At 33.7% G+C, this 22,908-nt stretch overlaps 5 protein-coding genes, 4 non-coding genes and 1 pseudogene across 12 annotated transcripts; 5 read left to right on the top strand and 5 right to left on the bottom strand.

Annotated features, from left to right (window-relative positions):
• Positions 1-240: 240 nt before the first annotated feature.
• catp-7 (Cation-transporting ATPase) lies at positions 241-8,874 on the top strand (the record flags this gene model as incomplete). 2 transcript variants are annotated; one of them, NM_001380374.1, is made up of 16 exons in its annotated part: positions 241-273; positions 4,162-4,320; positions 4,528-5,343; positions 5,387-5,611; positions 5,666-5,807; positions 5,893-5,996; positions 6,069-6,232; positions 6,279-6,390; positions 6,438-6,632; positions 6,702-6,892; positions 6,976-7,138; positions 7,189-7,521; positions 7,594-8,007; positions 8,053-8,184; positions 8,249-8,421; positions 8,476-8,874. In NM_001380374.1, the coding sequence occupies 16 exons, from the start codon at positions 241-243 to the stop codon at positions 8,501-8,503; spliced, it is 3,384 nt and encodes a 1,127-aa protein (NP_001367848.1). The 2 variants fall into 2 exon arrangements, with proteins under 2 accessions (NP_001367848.1, NP_001023543.1); NM_001028372.5 differs by lacking the exon at positions 241-273 and having other exon boundaries at positions 4,177-4,320; positions 8,476-8,503.
• Positions 8,875-9,128: 254 nt separating this feature from the next.
• On the bottom strand, positions 9,129-9,675 carry Y59H11AR.3 (ZP domain-containing protein; the record flags this gene model as incomplete). The annotated part of the gene is made up of 4 exons (NM_069065.2): positions 9,129-9,195; positions 9,245-9,345; positions 9,397-9,496; positions 9,545-9,675. 4 exons carry the CDS (start codon positions 9,673-9,675, stop codon positions 9,129-9,131), a joined length of 399 nt encoding a protein of 132 aa, NP_501466.2.
• A 649-nt stretch (positions 9,676-10,324) lies between these two features.
• Positions 10,325-11,411, top strand: clec-181 (C-type lectin domain-containing protein). The gene is made up of 4 exons (NM_001038367.4): positions 10,325-10,428; positions 10,537-10,568; positions 10,697-10,865; positions 10,912-11,411. Exons 1-4 carry the CDS (start codon positions 10,335-10,337, stop codon positions 11,199-11,201), a joined length of 585 nt encoding a protein of 194 aa, NP_001033456.2. The 5' UTR covers positions 10,325-10,334; the 3' UTR covers positions 11,202-11,411.
• Positions 11,412-12,019: 608 nt separating this feature from the next.
• On the top strand, positions 12,020-12,985 carry Y59H11AR.6 (annotated as a pseudogene). The gene is made up of 5 exons: positions 12,020-12,138; positions 12,190-12,350; positions 12,627-12,737; positions 12,788-12,847; positions 12,896-12,985. Coding segments are annotated over exons 1-5 (541 nt in total).
• Positions 12,228-12,248, bottom strand: 21ur-13215. The gene has a single exon (NR_056314.1).
• Y59H11AR.9 lies at positions 12,258-12,277 on the bottom strand. The gene has a single exon (NR_056315.2). It is a non-coding gene; the product is annotated as an Unclassified non-coding RNA Y59H11AR.9 (non-coding RNA).
• Y59H11AR.4 (Amino acid transporter transmembrane domain-containing protein) lies at positions 12,760-15,020 on the bottom strand. Its single transcript, NM_069066.4, has 10 exons — positions 14,901-15,020; positions 14,761-14,857; positions 14,639-14,713; positions 14,405-14,593; positions 14,269-14,359; positions 14,070-14,223; positions 13,815-14,021; positions 13,546-13,762; positions 13,429-13,481; positions 12,760-13,378 (listed from the first exon to the last, which is right to left on the bottom strand). The coding sequence occupies exons 1-10, from the start codon at positions 14,998-15,000 to the stop codon at positions 13,164-13,166; spliced, it is 1,398 nt and encodes a 465-aa protein (NP_501467.3). The 5' UTR covers positions 15,001-15,020; the 3' UTR covers positions 12,760-13,163.
• Positions 12,944-12,965, bottom strand: Y59H11AR.8. Its single transcript, NR_056316.2, has one exon. It is a non-coding gene; the product is annotated as an Unclassified non-coding RNA Y59H11AR.8 (non-coding RNA).
• A 2,414-nt stretch (positions 15,021-17,434) lies between the features above and the next one.
• On the top strand, positions 17,435-17,969 carry Y59H11AR.10 (uncharacterized protein). Its single transcript, NM_001307662.3, has 3 exons — positions 17,435-17,561; positions 17,696-17,811; positions 17,861-17,969. The coding sequence occupies exons 1-3, from the start codon at positions 17,513-17,515 to the stop codon at positions 17,930-17,932; spliced, it is 237 nt and encodes a 78-aa protein (NP_001294591.1). The 5' UTR covers positions 17,435-17,512; the 3' UTR covers positions 17,933-17,969.
• A 1,800-nt stretch (positions 17,970-19,769) lies between these two features.
• Positions 19,770-22,098, top strand: F42A9.18. 2 transcript variants are annotated; one of them, NR_131585.1, is made up of 2 exons: positions 19,770-19,884; positions 21,763-22,098. It is a non-coding gene; the product is annotated as an Unclassified non-coding RNA F42A9.18b (non-coding RNA). The 2 variants fall into 2 exon arrangements; NR_131584.1 differs by having other exon boundaries at positions 19,770-22,098.
• The last annotated feature ends 810 nt before the right edge of the window (positions 22,099-22,908 follow it).

Here is a 22,908-nt window from a genome sequence, read left to right on the forward strand (position 1 = left end):
AAAACACTAACTAGCATTCTCAACTATAGTGTTACACTTCGGTAGTTTAATATTAAGAAAAAGTCAACTATTAATTAATTACTTTTGTTAACTAATTGTTAAGTAGTAAGTTAAGTAATTGCTTTTTTAATTCAAACTTTTCAATTTTATGGCTGCATCAAATTTTCCAGAAAACCATTCTCACTGGCGAAAGCCCCATTTTTGCAGTTGTAAATACGGTATACTCACTAACTCTCAAAAATGTCTACCAATAACTACCAGACACTTTCACAGGTAAGTTACCATCTTTTTATCCAGTTCACATTTACATACCTTCGTTTTCCCCATGTCCAAATTTAAATTCGACTGTGTGCCAACTGTTTGAAAGTTTAGCAAGACGTCTTTTATAGTACTGTCTTGAAACTGTAAAAAACTTTAATCATGTGAATTGGTGATCCAATTGTCTTTACTATTTTTGGTTCAATCTTGATGTCCCAAGTGCATGTGTCAGCGAAATTTCAATTTTTCATGAGGTCATATGAAAAAAAAATGGAAAAATAAAATTCGAACCGGTTTTTCAGTGCAGTTTTTCGTTTTTAATGCGCTCACATTCGCTTTCGTTTCCAATTTTTTCAAACATTTTGGAAAGTAAACAAAAATTTAAACCACCATCGGACATTTTCCACATATTTTTTTCAATACAATAAACATAGCTAGAGCACAAAATTATTCTCTATTCAAGAACTAAACAGCTTAATAATTCTCACCAAACACATCAAATTATTTATCTCTGCTCCATGTGATTAACTTTAAACTTCCATAATCGTCACAAAAAACCCTTTTAATTGGAGTTATTGAATCTAAAACTCAAAAACTGTTAGTCGATTACAATGACGTTTTATAATCCACGCCATCAGATTTAAATCTAATCGGGTTTCTTTTCGAGTTTAATCTGCATTTCAGTCGGTTTAAGGAAATGGAAATATGATCACTGTAAGCTGTGGTGTTTCTAGTGTGAAGTTATCGTTTATAGTTTAGCATTTTCCAGAAAAATTTTAATAGCAGAAAAACATTTTCCACATTTTTGAAATAATTTTTAGATGAAAGACAATAACAGTTCTGCAGATTTCATGAAAGACTTTTATTGGTGGAAGTTCTAAAATATAAAGAGTGCTAATTGATAAAGTAGTTTAAATTTTGGAAGTATCAGAACAAATATGACTTTTGGGAATTTGATTTCCTATGTAGTTCCCATTTTTCGAATGAATGAATCCTTCAAATCAATCAGCGACCCGCTACAATAAAATAAACGTCGACATCTACCGTATTCCATGCGTTGTGTTTCCAACCCGGACTACAAATCTTTTTTTTTTTTTTCATTTGAACACTTTGAATTCGCGGCAGGCGTGATTCAAAGGACAGTGCAGAGAAGCTAGACATTCAGTTTTCTCTGTTCACTCTTACATTTTGCGTGCTCTTACATGATGTGTCACCGGTCACTCAACAAACAAAGTGTCTGATGGGACCCTTTCTCTTTATATCTGCCGTCTCTTCACTAGCTCCCAATATCTCATCTCTTTGTTCTGTGAGACATGGACGAGTGCGTAGTGCACCCACACCAGGCATCTCACTGCTTTCCTCATCTATCGTCACTTTTTCTCGCCATTTTGCCCACTGTCTCTATGTCCCTTCTTCCTCTCCATTTCGTCAGTTTTTGAACTGCTGCAGGCGATTGTTGGCATTGTGCCAAGGTTTTTCTGAAAGTCTTAGATTTAGTTTTTTTTTAAATTAATTATTCATTTAATTTTACTAAAATTATGATTTTCTCGATCATTACTCCTAGAATGATTACTCCAAAATGGGCATAATTTAAAATTTTTTAAATATTTCTTCTCTGTAAGACGCTAGGTATGTCTAACAAAAAAAACTTTTTTCATTTTGAAACATGTGATTATGTTGTGTTGCCTCAAGTGTTGTTGGCTCAATGCCAAGAATCTCGAGATTCTTTTGAAGAGGGTGTCATCTTGAATAGAAGAAGCTCTGTGTCCTCGTGCTGTCTCTTAGAAATGGAGAAGAGGATTAGGATGAAGTTTTCACCGAAAAAGAAAGAAATATATCTTGTGACTAACTCCTACGTCTCATCACAGACACTTTTTGTCTGACTATTTTCGGATTTTTACGATAAAACGTGTGTTTTCCTGGAAGTGAATAAAAGAATCTAACAAGCGTCATACGTTTTTTGGAACACAAGGTTTTTTTTATAGAATTTCTGTCGCATATAACATTAATATTCAGTTGACTCACACATTGTCCAGTTTTTTTTTTTAATTTTAATTTTTTAGTTTCTATATGCTTTGATATTCGAATAATACTAAGATATCGAATATAATACATTGAAGCGAATGTTTAATGTTCAATTTGTGGTCAATATGTAAAGCTGCCAAAGAATAAGGACCCTCGAAAACCTCTTGTGACCACGCTTCAACTCTTTCAGTCCTAAGGGCGCTTATTCACTGTGTGGAAACTCAACCCTCGGTTATTTTTCGAAACTTCGGAATATTACTAGTTGAATCTAGCAGAGATTAGTTTACTAAAAACAAGTAATCTTCAAAGTGAACATAAGGGTGTCTACAGGAGATTCATAAAACAATTGTATGTTTTTCATAGATCAACTAGATTGCCAGACATTTCACTTGTACACAATTGTCTGCCAGAATAGTTTAATTTGAACCTTTATTCGTCAAATGAATCAATTAAACCATGACGATCATATTCTTAAGTTTAAAGTATTTGATTTTACTTTTTTGTTGCAAAAACATGTATCACTCTAAAATAGTTCACCGTAATAAAATTAAAACACATTACACAAGCCAACAAAAATAAGTATTTGATCACAAGTGTATAGAATCTGATCTCTAACTTCCGCTATCCACATTGTCATTTCCATTCTATCTTTGATCTTCGAATTTTTATATGATTTCACAAATCGCGTTTAACCGTTTTTCAAATTTCCGTTGAACTCTTGCCATTTAACGTTGAAAAGCACTTTTTTCAATGGGTTTGAGTAAAAGTGCAACAAAACAGACAGCTGCGGCAATGGGGTGGTCTTGCTCTTCTTTGCTCCTTTCCGCTTTTTTTTTTTGAAAAATTCAACACGAATTCTTTGTTCCCAACTGCAAAGAATTTTGCACTTTAATTTCTTTATTTAAAAGCTAATTTGATAAATATCTGATAAAATTTGAAATCGTGATGTAGCTTCTCAGATTTAATAAAGCTAAATGTGTTCATCGTGTCTAGGGATAGACAAACATTCTAGAAGCTTTTTTAATCAGAAAATATTTGAATTACAGGGGGTGCAAAAATGAAACACGCTACTCGTGAAGCGTAGAAAATCAATAAAATTTATGATTGGAAAATGGAAGATATTTTCTTTTTTCTCGATATTTCCTTCTCCACTTTTTTTCATTATAAGATTTTATCCTTATCTATTTCCGATCTCCACTTTTCCTCCTACACAAATGTTTCATCTCTCGTTTGTCTTCATTTTCTTCCTTTTTTCGATCAGTATTTCTTCCTATTTTTAGAGGAATGTTTGCCTCTGCGAGTTGTTTTTTCTAGTGTTAAGCAGGGTATTGTCCCAATGTTTGTGTACTTAACTGATTGGACTGATCATTGAATGCATTTGTGAAGTTTCAAAACATCGATTTCTAAGAAATTTTGAATACTTTTCACTTTTTTCCATGAAAACTATTCAACATGGGTCTTTATCGAAAATCGTTTCCATAATCCCACTGATTTTAGACTTTAATTTTCTTTCCAAATAGTTCTCATATTCTGGACCAAGTCAAAATTAAATATATAAATAACAAAAAATATTTCAAGTCAAAATTTGTCCAGTAATTAAATGAACGTGACCTTACAACTGGAAATCGTTTCCGAGATTTCGAACGTTGGCAAAAAGTTCAGTCACATTGGCCCATTATTGTTTTTGCATACTGTTTTTTAAAAAAAATCTCTTTTTAAAATTTAACTCGTTTTCTATATTATCAAAATTTTGTTTTCCACGTCAGTCTCGTCACCATCCATTTCTCTCAATCCTGTCCAATTTTTCAAATGTTGTCGTCCTTTACAGCCTTTAGTTTTTGTTTGCATTCATTTTTTCAATCAATGTTTCAATTACAGAATAAAGCCGATCGTATGGGCCCTGGCGGCTCTCGCCGTCCAAGAAATTCGCAGCATGCGACCGCCTCCACCCCATCCGCCTCCTCATGCAAAGAGCAACAAAAGGATGTCGAACATGAATTTGATATTATAGCATACAAGACCACATTTTGGCGTACAGTAAGTCTTTTAAAAACTGTGATAGTAAATTACGTGGGGCGTTGTCAGTTAAAGATACAGCTCTAGATGTTTTAAACGAGATTCTGTTAAAATCTTTGAGAGTTCCGCAGCAACAAAATTTAGAAACTACAGAAAAATTTGTCGTATGGTTTTTTCCAAAAACATAGCATCTCCAAATTGGTATATCAATAAAAATATTATTTTCAGTTCTTCTTCTACGCCCTATCATTTGGAACTTGCGGAATATTCCGACTATTCCTCCACTGGTTCCCAAAACGTCTGATTCAGTTCCGTGGAAAACGCTGCTCCGTTGAAAATGCCGATTTGGTTCTTGTCGTTGATAATCACAATCGTTACGACATCTGCAATGTCTACTATCGAAATAAATCAGGAACTGATCACACTGTTGTTGCGAATACCGATGGAAATCTAGCAGAGTTAGACGAACTTCGCTGGTTCAAGTATCGGAAACTCCAGTACACGTGGATAGATGGTGAATGGTCAACTCCTTCTCGAGCGTATTCTCATGTGACACCAGAAAATTTGGCTTCGAGTGCTCCAACTACTGGTCTGAAAGCAGATGACGTTGCATTAAGAAGAACATACTTTGGCCCAAATGTTATGCCAGTCAAGCTGAGTCCATTCTACGAACTTGTCTACAAGGAAGTTCTCTCACCATTCTACATCTTCCAAGCAATCAGTGTAACAGTCTGGTATATCGACGACTATGTCTGGTATGCAGCACTGATCATTGTGATGTCACTGTATTCAGTTATTATGACACTTCGCCAGACAAGATCTCAGCAGAGGAGATTGCAATCAATGGTCGTTGAGCACGACGAGGTTCAAGTGATTCGAGAAAATGGAAGAGTTTTGACATTGGACAGTTCGGAAATAGTCCCTGGAGATGTTCTGGTGATACCACCACAAGGATGCATGATGTACTGCGACGCCGTTTTGTTAAATGGAACTTGCATTGTCAATGAGAGTATGCTTACTGGAGAGTCGATTCCGATAACAAAAGTGAGTTGCCAAAAAAAGAGAAAAGTTATTCAACATTTTTCAGAGCGCAATCTCAGACGACGGCCACGAAAAGATATTTTCAATAGACAAACATGGCAAAAATATCATTTTCAATGGGACTAAAGTCCTTCAAACGAAATACTACAAGGGCCAAAATGTGAAGGCACTGGTTATTCGAACAGCATATTCCACTACAAAAGGACAGTTGATCCGAGCAATCATGTACCCGAAACCTGCCGATTTCAAGTTTTTCCGCGAATTGATGAAGGTAAGTATTGAATTTGTTAAATATTGAATTTGAAAAAATAACAGTCTATTTCAGTTCATTGGAGTTCTTGCTATCGTCGCCTTCTTTGGATTCATGTACACCTCGTTCATCCTTTTCTACCGTGGGAGTTCAATTGGAAAAATTATCATTCGGGCGCTCGATCTCGTAACAATAGTAGTTCCACCAGCTCTACCAGGTTAGCCTTTACACTTTTCACGTGTTTGCTAGTGTTACAAAAAATAAAACGCGGATATGATATAATTAATTCCTGAGCATTTCAGCCGTCATGGGAATTGGTATCTTCTACGCTCAACGACGCCTTCGTCAGAAGAGCATTTATTGCATATCACCTACTACCATAAATACATGCGGAGCTATTGACGTGGTAAGTATTACATCTAGTTCATGTATTTAGATTTTATTCTATACAGTTTTTAAAACTTATTCTAATGTTCAGGTATGTTTCGACAAAACGGGTACACTAACTGAAGACGGACTTGATTTTTATGCTCTACGGGTAGTAAACGACGCAAAAATCGGGGACAACATTGTGCAAATTGCTGCAAATGACTCTTGCCAGAATGTTGTTCGAGCGATCGCGACCTGTCACACACTGTCTAAGTAAGTTTTCATAGTGTAGTGACACATTAAAACTATAATTTTGCAGAATCAATAATGAACTTCATGGAGATCCACTTGACGTCATCATGTTTGAGCAAACTGGCTATTCGTTGGAAGAAGATGACTCTGAATCACATGAATCTATTGAATCAATTCAGGTATGCGTGTTTTAATCGAAATTTATACTTAAAAATCAAATTTTCAGCCTATCCTCATCCGCCCACCGAAGGACAGTTCTCTTCCAGATTGCCAAATCGTCAAGCAGTTCACGTTTAGCTCTGGGCTTCAAAGGCAGTCTGTTATCGTAACCGAAGAAGATTCAATGAAAGCTTATTGCAAGGGAAGTCCAGAAATGATAATGTCACTATGCAGACCGGAGACTGTACCTGAGAATTTCCATGTAAGCTATATGTTTTATTTTAAACCAAAATGTTATTATTTGCTCAATTTCTCAATAGTTATATTTCAGGACATTGTCGAAGAATACAGTCAACATGGTTATCGTCTAATTGCTGTAGCCGAGAAGGAACTCGTTGTTGGATCAGAAGTTCAAAAAACTCCAAGACAATCGATTGAATGCGATCTCACTCTTATTGGACTTGTTGCTTTAGAGAATCGTCTCAAACCAGTGACAACAGAAGTTATTCAGAAGTTGAATGAGTACGTTTTTTTTTCCAATATTTAACATTCAATTTAATTCTCTCACAAGAAAAACAGTTTAACCAACTATAACCTTTTTACAGGGCCAATATTCGAAGTGTCATGGTTACTGGAGACAACTTGCTCACAGCGCTTTCCGTAGCACGAGAATGTGGAATAATAGTTCCAAACAAGTCCGCATACTTGATAGAACATGAGAATGGAGTTGTCGATAGGCGAGGAAGGACTGTGCTTACTATCAGAGAAGTGAGCATTATATTCTATGATAAAATTGATCACGAATTAATAATTTTCAGAAAGAAGATCACCACACAGAAAGACAACCAAAAATTGTCGATCTTACCAAAATGACCAACAAGGACTGTCAATTTGCCATCTCGGGATCAACGTTTTCTGTGGTCACACACGAGTATCCGGATCTTCTGGATCAACTTGTTCTCGTCTGCAACGTCTTTGCAAGAATGGCACCAGAACAGAAACAACTACTCGTGGAACACCTTCAAGACGTTGGGCAGACGGTCGCTATGTGTGGCGATGGAGCTAATGATTGTGCTGCTCTGAAAGCAGCTCACGCGGGAATCTCACTATCGGAGGCTGAAGCATCGATTGCGGCTCCATTCACCTCGAAGGTAAGTTTTATAACAATTTAGTTCACCATATTTTACAATCTAAGTGTATCCATCCAACATAAAAAGTTTCAGGTTGCTGACATTCGATGTGTGATAACTTTGATCTCGGAAGGAAGAGCTGCACTCGTCACATCTTATTCAGCATTCTTATGCATGGCTGGATATTCGCTCACACAATTCATATCGATCCTTCTTCTGTACTGGATTGCCACGAGTTATTCGCAAATGCAATTCCTCTTCATTGACATCGCAATCGTCACGAATCTAGCCTTCCTTTCCTCGAAAACCCGAGCTCACAAAGAACTCGCGAGCACTCCACCTCCTACTTCAATTTTGTCAACGGCATCAATGGTATCATTGTTCGGACAGCTTGCAATTGGAGGAATGGCCCAAGTTGCAGTGTTTTGCTTGATCACGATGCAGTCGTGGTTCATTCCATTCATGCCAACGCATCATGATAATGACGAAGATAGAAAGAGTCTTCAGGTAGTTTTTATTTCAAATTTTCTTATAAAATTAACTATTTTTCAGGGAACTGCAATCTTCTATGTCTCTCTCTTCCACTACATTGTCTTGTACTTTGTTTTCGCCGCAGGACCGCCATACCGAGCATCCATTGCATCCAACAAGGCTTTCTTGATTAGTATGATCGGAGTGACAGTTGTAAGTTAACATTCAATATGTTTTCTCCTAATTAACGACTTTCTTTCCAACAATCCCTTTATAGACATGCATAGCAATTGTTGTTTTCTACGTTACACCTATCCAGTACTTCCTCGGGTGTCTTCAGATGCCTCAAGAGTTCCGATTCATAATACTTGCCGTTGCCACAGTGACAGCTGTTATTTCCATCATTTATGATCGATGCGTGGATTGGATCTCTGAAAGATTGAGGGAAAAGTGAGTTTATTTTTTAAACTATTTAAATTCTCAGTTTCAATGTATTTATTTCAGGATCCGTCAGAGGCGGAAAGGTGCTTAAAATTATGCAACTTCTTTCCCCCCCATCTCCATAATTTTTTTTCACATTTTTCATAACCAGCTTTAGATATTTTATTGGTTTTCCCATTTGTTCTTCCATTTCCAAAAACTCTAATTCTCTATCAAGTTCTATTTCGAAATTCTTCTATCTATCCTGATTTTCCTCTCATTCTCATAATCATAATTATGTTATCAGTTTTACTCCTGTTTTTCTTTTGCGAATTCCCGATTCACACACATTTCCCCGTTTTTCAAACAAAACACTTTTTTTACATGTATCCATTCCATAATTCGTCACTGGGTTTTTGAACGTTTTCTCTGTTTTCATTTTCGGTTCTATAAAATTATTTTCATAAAAAATTCAACGAAATATTTCATTTTTTCTATTTTTCAAAAATTTAACGACGTGCTACCAGACTGAACATTTTACCATAGACTTGCTCAAGAAAAACGAAATGGAGTCATGGGCTCCAAATGTGAGATTTGTGTCCGCATAGAATGATGAACTTTATTATCATAATTCTATGAAAATTTCATTTAAATCGGAGTCGTAAGCTGGTTTGTATAGAACAGTATGGGGATACTAAGAATAAATCATTTATGCAAACAGAATCTTTTAGATTGTTTCAATTTTTTAAAATACAGTTGTCCAGGAAACGAGACAAATTAACATGCTCAGTGTGATACAGATCTCTGAAATATGCTGTCAGTTTTCTTCCAACTCCAAAATTTGAGAGATTACCCATTTACAACCGGAAAGCTTTTAACTTCCACTCTAGTTTCTATAGTTTCTCCATTATGCGTGCAATTGTGTTTGATGAGAAACGATATTTCGTAGTCGGTCTGTAAAACTTTAATCCAATATCTAATCATTTCGATTTGCAGATCACTCACATCATATGCTCCGTCACCATCATCCGTAACATCGATACTAAAGGCCATTCCAGTCTCAGTTCGGACGAAGTTTGTGGTTGCTCCAAGCAAGTCATCAGAGCTACAAATTACTTATATCATAGTAATGCTGTTTTGAAACTAATCTCACGTTAAATCATCTTCATAAACTGCAAGCATCTGCACAAATGATCCTTCCAGTGGCGTTCGACAAATTATTGTTCCATTGAAATGAAATCTTGTAGTTGCATCCACATCAAATAATTTGAAGGCAATGCACATTGAAATACATAAGAAAATTGGAAAAAGACGGAACATTGAAATATGAATGAAGAAGGTGAACAGGAAATTTATATTTTATACACTGCAGGGGCTGTAATAATTTATAGTTTTATGTACATAGAATTGTTTAATTTTGAAAACAATCGTTTTCTAGAAAACTGCTGTTTGGAAATTGCTTTGGAAAAAATTATAAATTTTTAAACTAATGTATGAAATGATAACCTGGCTTTGTATCTAGTTAATTCTGTATTTTTTGCAATTGGATGACGTTTCTCAACAAAAAACGTCATCCAGACATTTGATGGCTTCTACTTGTTTTTGTTTGAACAAGAAACCTAAGTGTTTTTTTTAATTCCTCAAAAATATGAGTTATTCCAAAGGGACCAATTTTTTTTTTCTATTAACATACTAGTCGTCCGTTTGAATAAAGCATTTTTAAAATTTTAGCGTTGTCCTATGAAAATATGTTGTTGTTTAAAGGGATCTTAAACATATGCTACTTCGCCTTTCAGATAAAGCACAAAAACTCTCAAAAATTGTTTCATTTTTCATATCTGGGCTGAATCACAGAATTTTATTGATGAACCTTTTTTATCATGCTTTTACGTTTTCCGAAAAGTATAAAAGTACAAAATGACGGAGAAACTGCAAATAATAAAATGTTACAGGTTTCCATATTTCTCCTATTTTTCGTGTTTCCCGGATGTTTCGGAAATCTCATATTCGCCACGTCGAATGAGGAAACTTGTGAAGGTAGCAATTGAGCAGTTATATAACTGAAACTAGACAGTACTAGCTCTTCATTTTTGAAAAAACAAATTTATTTTTTCTTAATAATTATATATCATTTTGTTTTCCCAGATGATTCAAACAATGGAGGTGGAAAGGTTAAGGTGAGTCATAAATTTATTTAAATTTTTAAGCACTAAATTTGTCGAAATGACTAGCTCGCTTCACTAGTGAATAATATTAATTATTATTATTCTGATAAAACTCATAAATTTCTTAATCAAAAATTTAGAAACCGTGTGAGCCGGGATGGTTAAAGTTCAACCGACCATCTGGTGTATGGTGTATTAAAGTATTCAATGGAACACATTCTCAAGCCGATGCTGAAAAGCTTTGTCAAAAAAATTATGGCGCTACCCTTTCCGGTGTACAAAATCAACGGGAAATTAGTTATGTCACGCGTGAGTTTAGAAACATTGAACATTGTCACATCTATAAAAATTTCAGAACAAGCACTTGGTACCATGAGTCAAGGCAGTGGATCCATTTGGATTGGTGCCAAAAGAACAACTCTTTGCAAGGCGTCTCGACTCTCTAAATACTGTAATACGTTGACTTCATTTCAATGGACAGATGGATCTGCTTCAGGACTTGATGGTCTTATTTGGAACAATAATCAACCAGATAACAACTATAATCGTACTGATCAATGCGTTGTTCTTCTTGCTGCTCGTACTCCAACTGTATCTGATGATCTACAATGGGGAGCAAATCGATTGGATGATTGTTGTATGTGAAGTCTCAACTGGTGCAGAAAATGTCAGAACTGTTAGAGGCTATGCTTGTGGAAAAAGAGGGAAGAAGTAACTTTAAATTTTCTGAATAAATTTGTGCTGTTAATTTTCCAGTTTTCAAATCACATTTCTTACGATTCATAGGTGGAGTAATTTTCTTAATTCACCGTCAGATCCCATATGAACAATAAATTTCTCAGTGTTTCATCAAAACGTTTGAATCACAATTTTTAGCATTCTTACATGTTTAATCCCAACTGTTGCGTGGTAAGCGTTTGTTAATCAATAGTTTGGTGATATTTATCTGCAAGAATATTTTCCATCGTTTTTCTGAAGCTTTTTCATGAAATCCTCAGATTATGAATAATTCAGAATTATTTTATTTTATGTTCTAAATTGAATTTTTTCGTAATCGTTGTTGATTTCTGGATTTTGCATACATAAGAAGAATCGATTTTTCCAATGAATGATTGGAAATGGTTGTGCATTTTCTTTCTCATATTTTCCAAAGACATATATTGATCCGGAATCTGAACTACAATTTTCGGCAGGATGTAGTCGAAGCCCTTTTGAAAAAATCACTTTAATATTCGTTTGAATGAACACCTCTCATTTGGTAGTCAAGAAGAAGACTGACCATTTACGGCTGACCTGTATACCTTCCTAAGCATTGCTGCTAGAGAGAACGAGATTTCTAGAGAGTGCACACTATTTCTCTACGCTCTCCTTTCCAGCATATAATCTATGCGTTCCATGGTATCTCTAAACTCTCCGTGGTTAGATTGTCGAAGTAGATTTCGAGTCTTTTTCATTCGCTTTCAATGACCGCCTGAGTGGTGGTCTCTTTTATTCTTATTGATTTTTACTTTTATTTTCAAATTTTTTGCTTCTGTCCGGTATATCGAGCAAAATGATTTTCAAATTATGCTATTTTTAAAAAGTGAGTTATATTTCAATATTGCATTTAATCAACTCTAAATTTAATTTTCAGAAAGAATTCCAAAACTGCTGTTTCCCCTGTGCAGGACTGAAATACCATGAAGTCTGGCATTGCTGAAACATCAAATCTCAATATAAACGATAAATGGAAAAGAGTTGATATATGTGGGCTGATGATGAAAAGTATGATTGATATTGGGAACAAATAATAATGTAAGTTTCAAATTAAAACATTCGAAAACTCTGGGTTTCCAAATTTTTGATCCATAGACAATAACCGAATGGAGTTTTTCGTACTAAAAATTCAAGTTATTCCTTTTTATCCGAAACATTCGTGAGCAATTTATCTATAAACTAATATTAATAAACCTATAGTTGATACAAATTTCACAATAGTTTTTTTTAGAAATCTGATACTAGAGTTTTTTGCATGTGTTTTATTCAAACAGTTTTGTTTAGTTTGTGACTGTAAAATATTTTGGTTTTCAGTTACTGTGACATGATTCCTTTAAATATCACGAAGTGTGGCACTGCAGATCAATAAAAACAATGGACAACTGCAAATGAAAAAGATGATGTGATATTGGGTTCAATAAAATTGTGAGTTCCCACAAACGCGATATATTTGAAAATAATTCATTATTTTTCAGGAAGAGTCAGTTCCGAGTTTGGAAAAGAATAATGTGATTTTGGATTAAACTCAACATGGGGTAAGAGTCATTTTGTTGGATAACATACGAATAATCTTCAATTTTCAGGGAAATTTGCCATATCAAAGACATTTTTTAAATACTGTATTTTTTAAGTTTAATTTTTTACAGTTTCAACTGAATAAATATATTAGTTAAAATTACCTGTTATTTTTGATTATTTATGTAAATTGCATTGTACTGTCAGGTTTTGGAAATGGAAAGTTTGTCAATGAAAGAAAAAAAATTTGAAAACATTTGTGACACCTGAATAGCAAATTGAATTCCAAAATATACACAACAAATAAATCACACGTTTTCTCAATTAAAGTTTCAGTTAAAAGCACGATCTTCCTGTTAATGAGATATTTTTAAAAGCCCCACAGCACTGAAAATGTGTTGAATGAGATGATGACGTCATTGTCAGATTCTGAACATTATAAGAAGAACTGAACCACGTGGAAAAACATGAACGAGTTGAAGGATTTTCAGAGAAAAATTTGGAAGATAATGAATGATATGTTGAGTGAACCATTACGTATGTGCCAAGTACTGAAATAGGTAGAATAATAAAAAAGTTTATTTTTGGAAATATTTCTCACCATAGATAAAGATATCCAGGAGAAGTCGAGGTTTTGGGTGATATTTCCAGATTCTGAAAAGTTTGTTGTGAGTTTTGACTGGAATGTAGAATATCAATGTTAAAAATGTTTACTCACGATTTTAGACTGAATTCTTCTTTTGCACCATCATCTTCCAACTTCTGTCTGACTTCTAAACACATTGCAAACAGTGGTGGAAATATCAGAACCAATAAAGGTAGGGTTGATCCACCAACTAAGTTTACTACAACTCCAAAATTAGGGACTGATGCTGCACTGAAGATGATTATCCAGAAAACGATACTTCGAATAATAAAACGACCGATTCCAAATTCTAATACAAAAATATTTCCAGATGTATTAATTTCAGTTTCCAGTTTTCTCACCATGCTTGACTCTGAAGAGATGCTCAGAAGCTTGTAGAAGTGGATTGACAATAATGAGCACAGAAAAGAAGACATGGACTGCAATCAGAATTGAAATTCCACGACGAAGACTATCATTTTGAATTGAACTGATAATGGAATCACTGACACTATCTCCATAAATCCAGAAACCAAAGAGAGACACCGGAGTGTACAGGAGAAAGAGCGCTGAAAAGTGATACAATCAAAATAATTTAGAATTTTCTTAATTCTTACCAATATAACTCAACAAGAAGCATCGAAAATAATGCTGAGGAGTTTTCATATCATGAACAATTGTTGGAATACATGGATGACCTCCATAGGCAAAAATGATTGTAGCCAGACTATTTGAGGCAGCGGTCGGAGTAAAATCAGGGTACGAAGAATGCTGGAAAATAATAATTAAAGGGGTTTCTTTCAAACTTATACTCACCGGATAGCATCCCTTAGCATCTAGAAAATACCCGAATAAAATCAACGCAACAGCAGTTACAGTGGATATTGTAGCAACAATAGAGACTTGCCTAAAATGCCATTGCATCGATATCTGTAGCTTTGATGGTACCTACCAAAAATGTGCGGGACTTTTTAACATGACAAACGGCCATAAAATTAGACCAACTGTTATTAAAGTTGTGCACATTGTTGCTCCGATCCCAAAACCATTGAGAACTTCAGCTAAGGTTTTAGCAGCAAGCAATGAGAAAACTGCAGTGCCACCAAAGACGGTAAAATATGTACAGAAATTGGTAGTCATACTGAAAATCTAAATTTCTCAAGGTTAGTGTCATTTTCTGACTTACCCCATCCAAGTTCCCAATGCTTTGTGTGCCATTTCAGGGTAAGGATTTCGGCAGTGTTCAGAGTATTCACTCCATCTGAAATAAGTTACACAATCAAAATGAATATTTCAGAAATTACCAACCTTGTCTTCATGATAATCCAATTGTTGCCTAAAAGTGTAGCAGTGTAATAAGTGATCAAGCACATAACTATTAAAGTAATTGTACCACCCATAAATCCTGAAAAAAAAAACATTTCAAGGATCACATTTGCACAATTTACCAAGTGATTGCATTGCACTTGGAAGAGCTACTAAACCTGATCCCGCTGTTTCTCCAAATGTGAATATTACGGCTATATACCAAGAATAACCGTTTTCCATTTTCTGAAATACTTAGGAACTTTGAGGTATACGAAAGTAACAGACAAAATATAAGGAAAATTCATGACGAACGTAAGGAAATACCGTATCTAGAATAGATAATTTGAGGGGATGAGATACAGAAGAAAATTTTGGAATCAAAGATATTCTGGATATCGTATCTGATAAAATCATTAGTTAAATATTGACCGTATCGAACTTCTACTGAAATCCTACTAAATCATCAATAACCGTGACAAAATCAAACATATCTAGTGATAACAATGATAATTTATCACACTTTTCCAACCCCTCTGAGGGGTGTCACATGACCATTTGTCATAGTTCCATCCGATACACTTACACACAAGAATTCCGTTTTTTTTTTTCGTTCACAAAATTGTTCGTAAAATATCATCTCTCGTTTTCCCAGAATATTTCACCTACACTACATCATTTAATTTTGGATTCCCGCCAAGTTCCAATATTATCAAACACTATCTTGTGATTTATTTGTTTCATTCTGATGAAAAAAAAGTAGAACAGAACATATTCTTTGGAGTGAAAAATATTGTTCCAAAGGAAAAATTAATTACCCCTCAAATGTGTCAAAATTAAAATCATACCACCAAACTCTCAAATCCCATTAAAATAAATAATTAATGAGCAATAAACCACTAACAGAATAAATAACTCTAGTGTGCTATTTGGGAGAGCACTTTAAAATTTTGGTTCTGAAAAAAACACATTACAAACTGTTAAACACTGAAATATCAAAATTTTTGCCTGAAAAAAGGTACATTGGAAAATTGGCGAATTGTGATGGAATCATGTCCGGTGATTAATCGCATTCAAATGACTTGGACTAGTTCTAGACAGATGACAAAAGTTGTTTGATCAACACAATAAGACAAACAACGGTAATTCCTAATTAGAAAAAATATAAAGAAAAATGCTTGTTTATGAGGATAGATTTTTCAATAACCTTCAATTTTCCAGACTTTTTGTGAATAAATTGTCGGTAGTCTGACCTGAAAAATGTCTTAGAGTCTCTAAGTACATATTATTAATTTAAATTGGAACTAGCTCTGAACAAACGAAATTTGGAAAAAATACGGTAAGAGTTACGAAAAGGGTTTTCCAAAACATTTAAAACTTCTATCTACCTACACTGCACGAATTTTCTATAAAATATTCCTTGTTGACTGAAAAATGTGAACTGTTTCGTCACCTTCGCATCATTTAACCTATCATTGAATCAAGAAACTGAAACCGTTGATTTTTCAAGAAACGTGGCGCCTTCAAATGCTGTCAAAGAACATATTCTTCACTTTATTCAAAAATATATATGTAATAAAGACTGCAGTTATGCAAATGTCTGCAAGGCTTAAATATTTTTTGAGAACAAAAAATGCTCGTTTTTGTATTTTGCACAAGGACAATACAGTTTTGTTGGCATGAAAAAAAACCAGTTTCATTACTTTCTTGTTGCAAAGATGAATCGGGTCTTGATCGAAAAATATGGCCTGGTTGAGCAAAAATCATTTATCAAAAACTTGCAAAACTCGAAAAAATTTATAAAAAAATTTATAAAGACATAGATGACTAAATGTTTCAACATTTCATCAACACTGAGAGATCAACCTTTTTTCCAGTTATCTTCTTCGTAAATCTACATAGAAATGAGGGCGGGCACTTGTTTTTCTGACAATTTTTTTCGATCAAAGAAATGGATGTCATCATGATCAAATAGAAAATTTAACGATTTCGTCGTCGTTATCTCCGTCGTCATGGTAATAAAATTAAAGCATGCAATAAAAATAAAAAGATCAAATAAAGATACCGTGAAAGGGAATCCCTCTGTTGATTCTTGATCTGATCCTTAAAAAATCAGACAAACAATGTAGTGAAAATTTTTAAACAATTGTGCAGCATCTGGTGTTTGAATTTAATGATCTCGGAAAGTCATCAATTACAAAAACAAGCTCGAAATTGAATGTTCAGGAGAACTTTTTTGTTTATTATAGGATTTACTTGATCCACAGAAGTAGGTATGTTGAATAAAATAATCTAGCTGAAATTAATTTCTGTTTCAAGATTTCTTCCAAATATGCAAAATTGTTTCATCAGAGAGGCTAGCTTGAGAGAAATTAATTTCAGCTAGATTATTTTATTCGAGCTGTTTGAATTTTCGTAGAAAAATAGTTTTTAATTTTTCAAATATTAGGTAAAAGTTGTTTTTAAATTATTGGAAAAGCCAGCCTCTCTGATGAAACAATTTTGCATATTTTGAAGTAATCTTGAAACAGAAATTAATTTCAGCTAGATTACTTTATTCTGGAATTTTAAAAGCTTTAACAATTTTAAAAATGTCAAAAATACGGCATTTTAAAACTCCATAATATTTTTAAAGAACGTCAACGAAATTAGCGTGCTCTATTTATTAAATATCCATTTGACACGTCGGTGAAAATCAAATAATTTCAAGAACAGTTGTTAGTTATTTGTAAACATATATAAGAAACTGTAAAATATGATCGAGACGACTATTCGAAAAATATTGTTCGGGGCAGCGATTTATGGTAAGTTCACAAGAAAACGAATACGTGTATAAGTCACTGAGGTGCCTCTTTTTTGCCTTCTCACTTGCTCTCATCCGAGGAAGTGAGTGAGCCAAGCTCCGGGATATATAGTTTAACTGTACAAAAATATTCAGTTGTTTTATCTTCTCTGATCATCTTTGTTCATTGGATGTGGTTCAGCAACTATGATGTGGTGATTGGACGAAAAATGCAGAAACCTGTGATGAATCCTAAACAACGAATTTTTATTGTGAGTTCTTACGAATTACAAAATTGGAATTTTTGATAATATTTTTCAGAGAGGACTTGGACTTCCATCTTCATATGTTGAGGCCCAAAAAAAGAGAGATGAGGAAAATGCAAAGAATTAATATTTTTATTTTATAATATAAACATTTTACTAGCTTATTTTTTGTCAAGAAATAAGCTTCTTGGAGATGTTCTCAGTATCAGTTGGATTTCGAAAATTGGCTAATTTCATTTGCTTATTTTTTCCTGTTTACTGTATTCTAGGTCAAAATTCAGCATTTTCTCACACAAAACCCAAGCGATTTCATCTAGAATTCGTTCAATTTTTCGGCAATTTTTCTCCATGAATCACCCTCTCTTCAGTCGTTCCATTTTTGCGAGGGTCGTTCATCCATTTTTTGTGTGTATTTCTTCATTCTAAAATAAGAATTCCCAATGGGACATTGAAGATGGGTGCTCACGGAGCATCTTCACATTGCTCTACGATAACTCCTCCATTTTCACATCTTTATGGGTAATCATTGATCCCAATGGTCTGTCAAACTGAACAAATAATTTTTTGATTTTAAATTTTAATTAATGTCGGAAACTACAATGCCCAAAATTTCCAATCGCCGCGCGTTTCTGGTGTGCCCACACATTTTCCATTCTGGTTTACTTTTTGTTTAATTTGCCAGAAAATTTGAAAACTCTCTGTTCACTTTTGTATAATCCTGTATTACAATTAATTTCCGTGAACACGGCGGATGGTTTAAGAATCTGTCTTCTCAGTATTTAACAGAATAAATTGAATAAATTCATTGTATATTTTTGCATGGACTTCCACAGAAACATGAAATTAATGTTGTTTTGTCTAAAAATAGTCATCAATTTTTCTTTCCTGCCCTTCTTCTCAATTTTTTCGTCATTCTTTTTGAGCACTTTACTTACTTGTTTCTCTATTTCCGGAGGGAAGAAAGCAATTTGAATTTTCCAATTTCGAAATCCCTATTTCCCTTCCTTTTCTTATTTCACTTTTCTGAAACGGATTCAAAGTTTATTCAAATATTTTATTATCAGACGGAGAAGTGTAATTAGGAAAACAGTAAAAAATTTAAACTTTTCTGCTTGTTTCGAGCGGTTACTGTTGAGTTTTTAAAGTTTTTTCTAGTGAGTGAGCTTCAAAAATATATTTTAAATGAATTCTTCTTTGTTAAGTTAGCATGCAAACCTAATTTTCGATTGGTATGTAGGACTACAAGACTGATGGAGAAAGTATAGTCAAATGTGACGTTAAATTCAAAAACCAGCGACAACGATTTTGAAGTCATTTATACTGAAAAACCAAGAAAATATTTCCCACAATTTTTTAGGCAGAAATAAAAATTTTAAAAATCACAGTCGTATTATTTTCGAAGTTGAACCTTTGTAAATTTTCGATTTGAAGTTCTGGAATTGTTTAAATGTTCAACAAAAAAATATGACAAAAAAAGAACCATATGAAATCATTGTTGGTTTGCAGACAAAAAAAGTTCAACTTAGTTGTTGTCCACACAACTCTGCAATTGTTTCTAATCCAAAAATTGCTCCAGAGAATTCAATATTTTCAAAATTGGAGTATACGCTGTGTCTTCAAGTTTTTAAGAAGATTGTCATAGACATTCTGTTAGAAGTGGAGAGTGACAGAGAAAGGATCACCGGCGGCGATTTTGGGACATCCTGTGTCCCCTGCCTTCCATCCATTTTCTACTCCTTTTTCTCAGTCAGTCTTCTGAAAAGAGAATGACAACAACAACTGTTTCTTTTTCATCCTTCTTTTTCTCTCTATTTCTTCTTTTGCTTCCTTCATCCTGTGCTCATTCTAGTTCTGAAAAATCAACGAAACATCATTCTGATATGAGAGATTTCTCTCTGTTTTCTTTTTCATTCACAATTAGTGTGAATGATAAAACCTCGTGTGGCTTCTGATAAAATGAGCATCGACTTTCTATCCTTTTCGCATCAATGAGATCATTTTTATTTCGGCTATTTTTAGCTACCACCCGCTATATTTTTGATGTTGAAGTTTAATATGCTGATCAACTTTTACTAATTGGTAATCAGAAAAATTGTTTATTTTCGACTAATCCAGCAAGCTTTCTCATTGAAGCTGTAATTCCTAAACTTGGAAAATCTCATTGGCTAGATCTACTTATGTTTCAAGTATTAATATTCAACCACTGTAGAGATTCGAACATGCCTCTTTTTGACTATTAATATAATGATTCCAAACTTTTTTAAGTTTTACTGTGAAATTTGGTAATTTTGCATCATAGGAATAGTTGTTAACGACTTCCCCACTGGCACTACTCTGCTTTTAATATTTATTTAGTTGAAAATATTTAATACTTTACATGTCCGAAAATAAAATCTAAATTTCCAAAAAAGATTACTGTTTCCGCCTAATTTTTGTTTTCAAAACCTCCGTACGTTATTCAAATGTATCAAAATTTTTTCAGTTATTTCCGACCAACATCCGTTTAAGTTTTGTGATTTGAATGATTTTTGAGGTTAATTTTAACTTTTCAGACCCATTCACCGATGAAATTAAAAACTTAACCTAATTTTATAATTGTTAATTTCTACTTAAATTAATAGGGGTTAGAGGTTTAAAAAAACTGAAAAAAAATTTTACAATTTACCGGAAATAGTTAAGAATTGTCCTTTGTGGCCACCTGTCTATCATCCATCAAACACTCATTGCCAGTGCATCTGATCATGTAATCGGACACCTTTTGCCTCTCTCAAACTTTTTTCCATCTTTTACATTTATTTTTATTTTAACTCGAAACCTTTTTTCTTTTTCTGGGACACCTGTTATCACGCAAATTGTGTTCTAAAATTCTTTAAATGATCTTTTGTGCGATTGAAACCATGCTCATCTGTTTTTCATAGTCAGATTTTTCTTTTAATTTTTTGTAAAAAAAAAGCACAATCATATTACGCCCATTTTAAAATTCCGTATCACGGGCCTTAAGGAGGAGTCGCCTTTTTCCTCCTCTTCAGTCACCCTCTTCGCGCCCTGGTTACTAAATACTGTCCAATTTTTGAGCAAATTATGATTTCTTTGGAGACAGTTCCCAATTGGGATTGGATCCAATGAGATGGACAAGAGAATATGCTTGCTCTTTTTACTTTCCTCTACTTCAAGACAATTTCCTGAAACTATATATTTGAAAGTAAATAGAATTAGAGAGCAGTTTTTGTTTTCGAAAACTGTGTTTACTTAAGGTTTTGGCCATGTCCCTTGCTGTCGAAAATTTTCAGGCTAGGGAAACATATAGCAAGATTGAACAAATCTTATAAAAAACAAAGAATAAATTTTTATTACACTCAAAATCGAAAAGATAAACACTTGTTAATCACTGGATGAAATGATTACTGATAATTTTATTGATTTAATCCACTCGCCCAATTTAATTTTTTATTTTCTCAATATTAGCGGCATTATTATTTTTCAGTCAAAATATAAAATCTAAATTTTGACAAGCTGTTGATTAATAACAACGAGATTATAATTTCAATCTATTCTTGGAGAAATATTTCTCAAAAGGGGCGGTGTCTCGGTATTGGGGAAAGAAATTAATTTTCTCAATGCTCACGATTTATAGCTTTTCTTGCTCATTTTTTATTGTTGTCCCACAACTTTTCCAATGAGACTGAGAAATTAATCTTGTTCATTCATTCTGCATGAAATAAATTTTAGAAGACAATGTGTTTTTGTTTTTCTTGATTTTCTTGCCATTGTGAAAGTTTGTGTGAAGAGAAAAAAAAATACCAGAAAAACAAATTCTTTAAAATCGAATTTTACACAAAATGTTATCATTTATTTAAAAAAAAACTATAGAAGTTAAATTTTTTTTTTTGGTGTCGCGAATACGCAGAATACTGATATTCCGCCGATCACGACTTAAGAAATGATATTAATACCCAGGAAATGCGTCAAGGAAATATTAAAGAATTATTATGATTATTACGAAGTCCATCCGTATTCTAAATGCTCACTACAATCCACCGAAGTCATCAACAACGACAAAGCCGGGAAACTCCTGTTTGAAAGCCGCGCCAAAAGACACACACGTCACGAGTGTTACAGTACTACCACACATGCACATCAAACCCCAACACGTCGACACCGCGCAAGGAAATCGTCACTTCTTCGTTTTACTCTCGGACCGGCAGGTCGCACGTTAAATATATGAGCTTTATCATTTTTATCATTCAACGGATTTATTAGTAATAAATTATATAATTCTACCACTTTTGAACCTATACCGATACGAAAATTTAAAATTAAAGAAATTAAAGACTGCTTATGTAGGTAATGATCATTTTGCAATAATCAATGTTTATAAAGAATCGCGTAGCATTTTAATTCAGTCTTTTTTTTTGACAATGCCATTGAATGTGAGGTAAATTCTAACAATCAAAAAAAACAACTTTTCTAGTTCACAAAAGTGTCCAATTCTGTAAAAAAGCATCTACAAATTGAATTTTTTGTATTCATAAAAGCGACAACTCTACAGTAAATATGGGTATAAACTAAAATAATTTACTGTGGCTTAATTTTATTTTTGAAAATATTCCTTTAGAAAACATATTCATATGAAAACTATCGTATGGTGTTTTATCTGTAGTTGTTGACCCTTTTCCCCTTTTTGTTAAAATTTATTTTAAAAATTTAATAGTCAGGCCCGACAAAAAACATATTTGATTTATTTGTGGGCACATTCCAAAGTAGTTGTTTATCGAAAATAAAATCTTTTTTGTTTTGCAAAATTTATTTTGCCTGAAAAAGAAAAAATCAGTCATATTTTTTTGAAAAACGTCTTATACCCTAATCCTTGTGTTTCCCTAAACCTTCTAAAGCCTCTCCATGTTATTTTCTCTAAATCTCTTATCTCTCACTTCCTCCAAATTTCCATTCCACTTCCCATCAAACACCTGTGGCACTTTTTTTTTCATAAAACATCCAACTTTTTGTGTCATTTTGCTCGTTTTTTCCTGCCGTTTTCATAAATTTACCCCTTTTTCCTCAGCTCTCTTCATTCATTTTATTGACATAAAGTGTCATTTATTC

The sequence above is a fragment of the Caenorhabditis elegans genome, chromosome IV, assembly GCF_000002985.6.
Source record: "Caenorhabditis elegans chromosome IV".
NCBI classification, from domain to species: domain Eukaryota; kingdom Metazoa; phylum Nematoda; class Chromadorea; order Rhabditida; family Rhabditidae; genus Caenorhabditis; species Caenorhabditis elegans.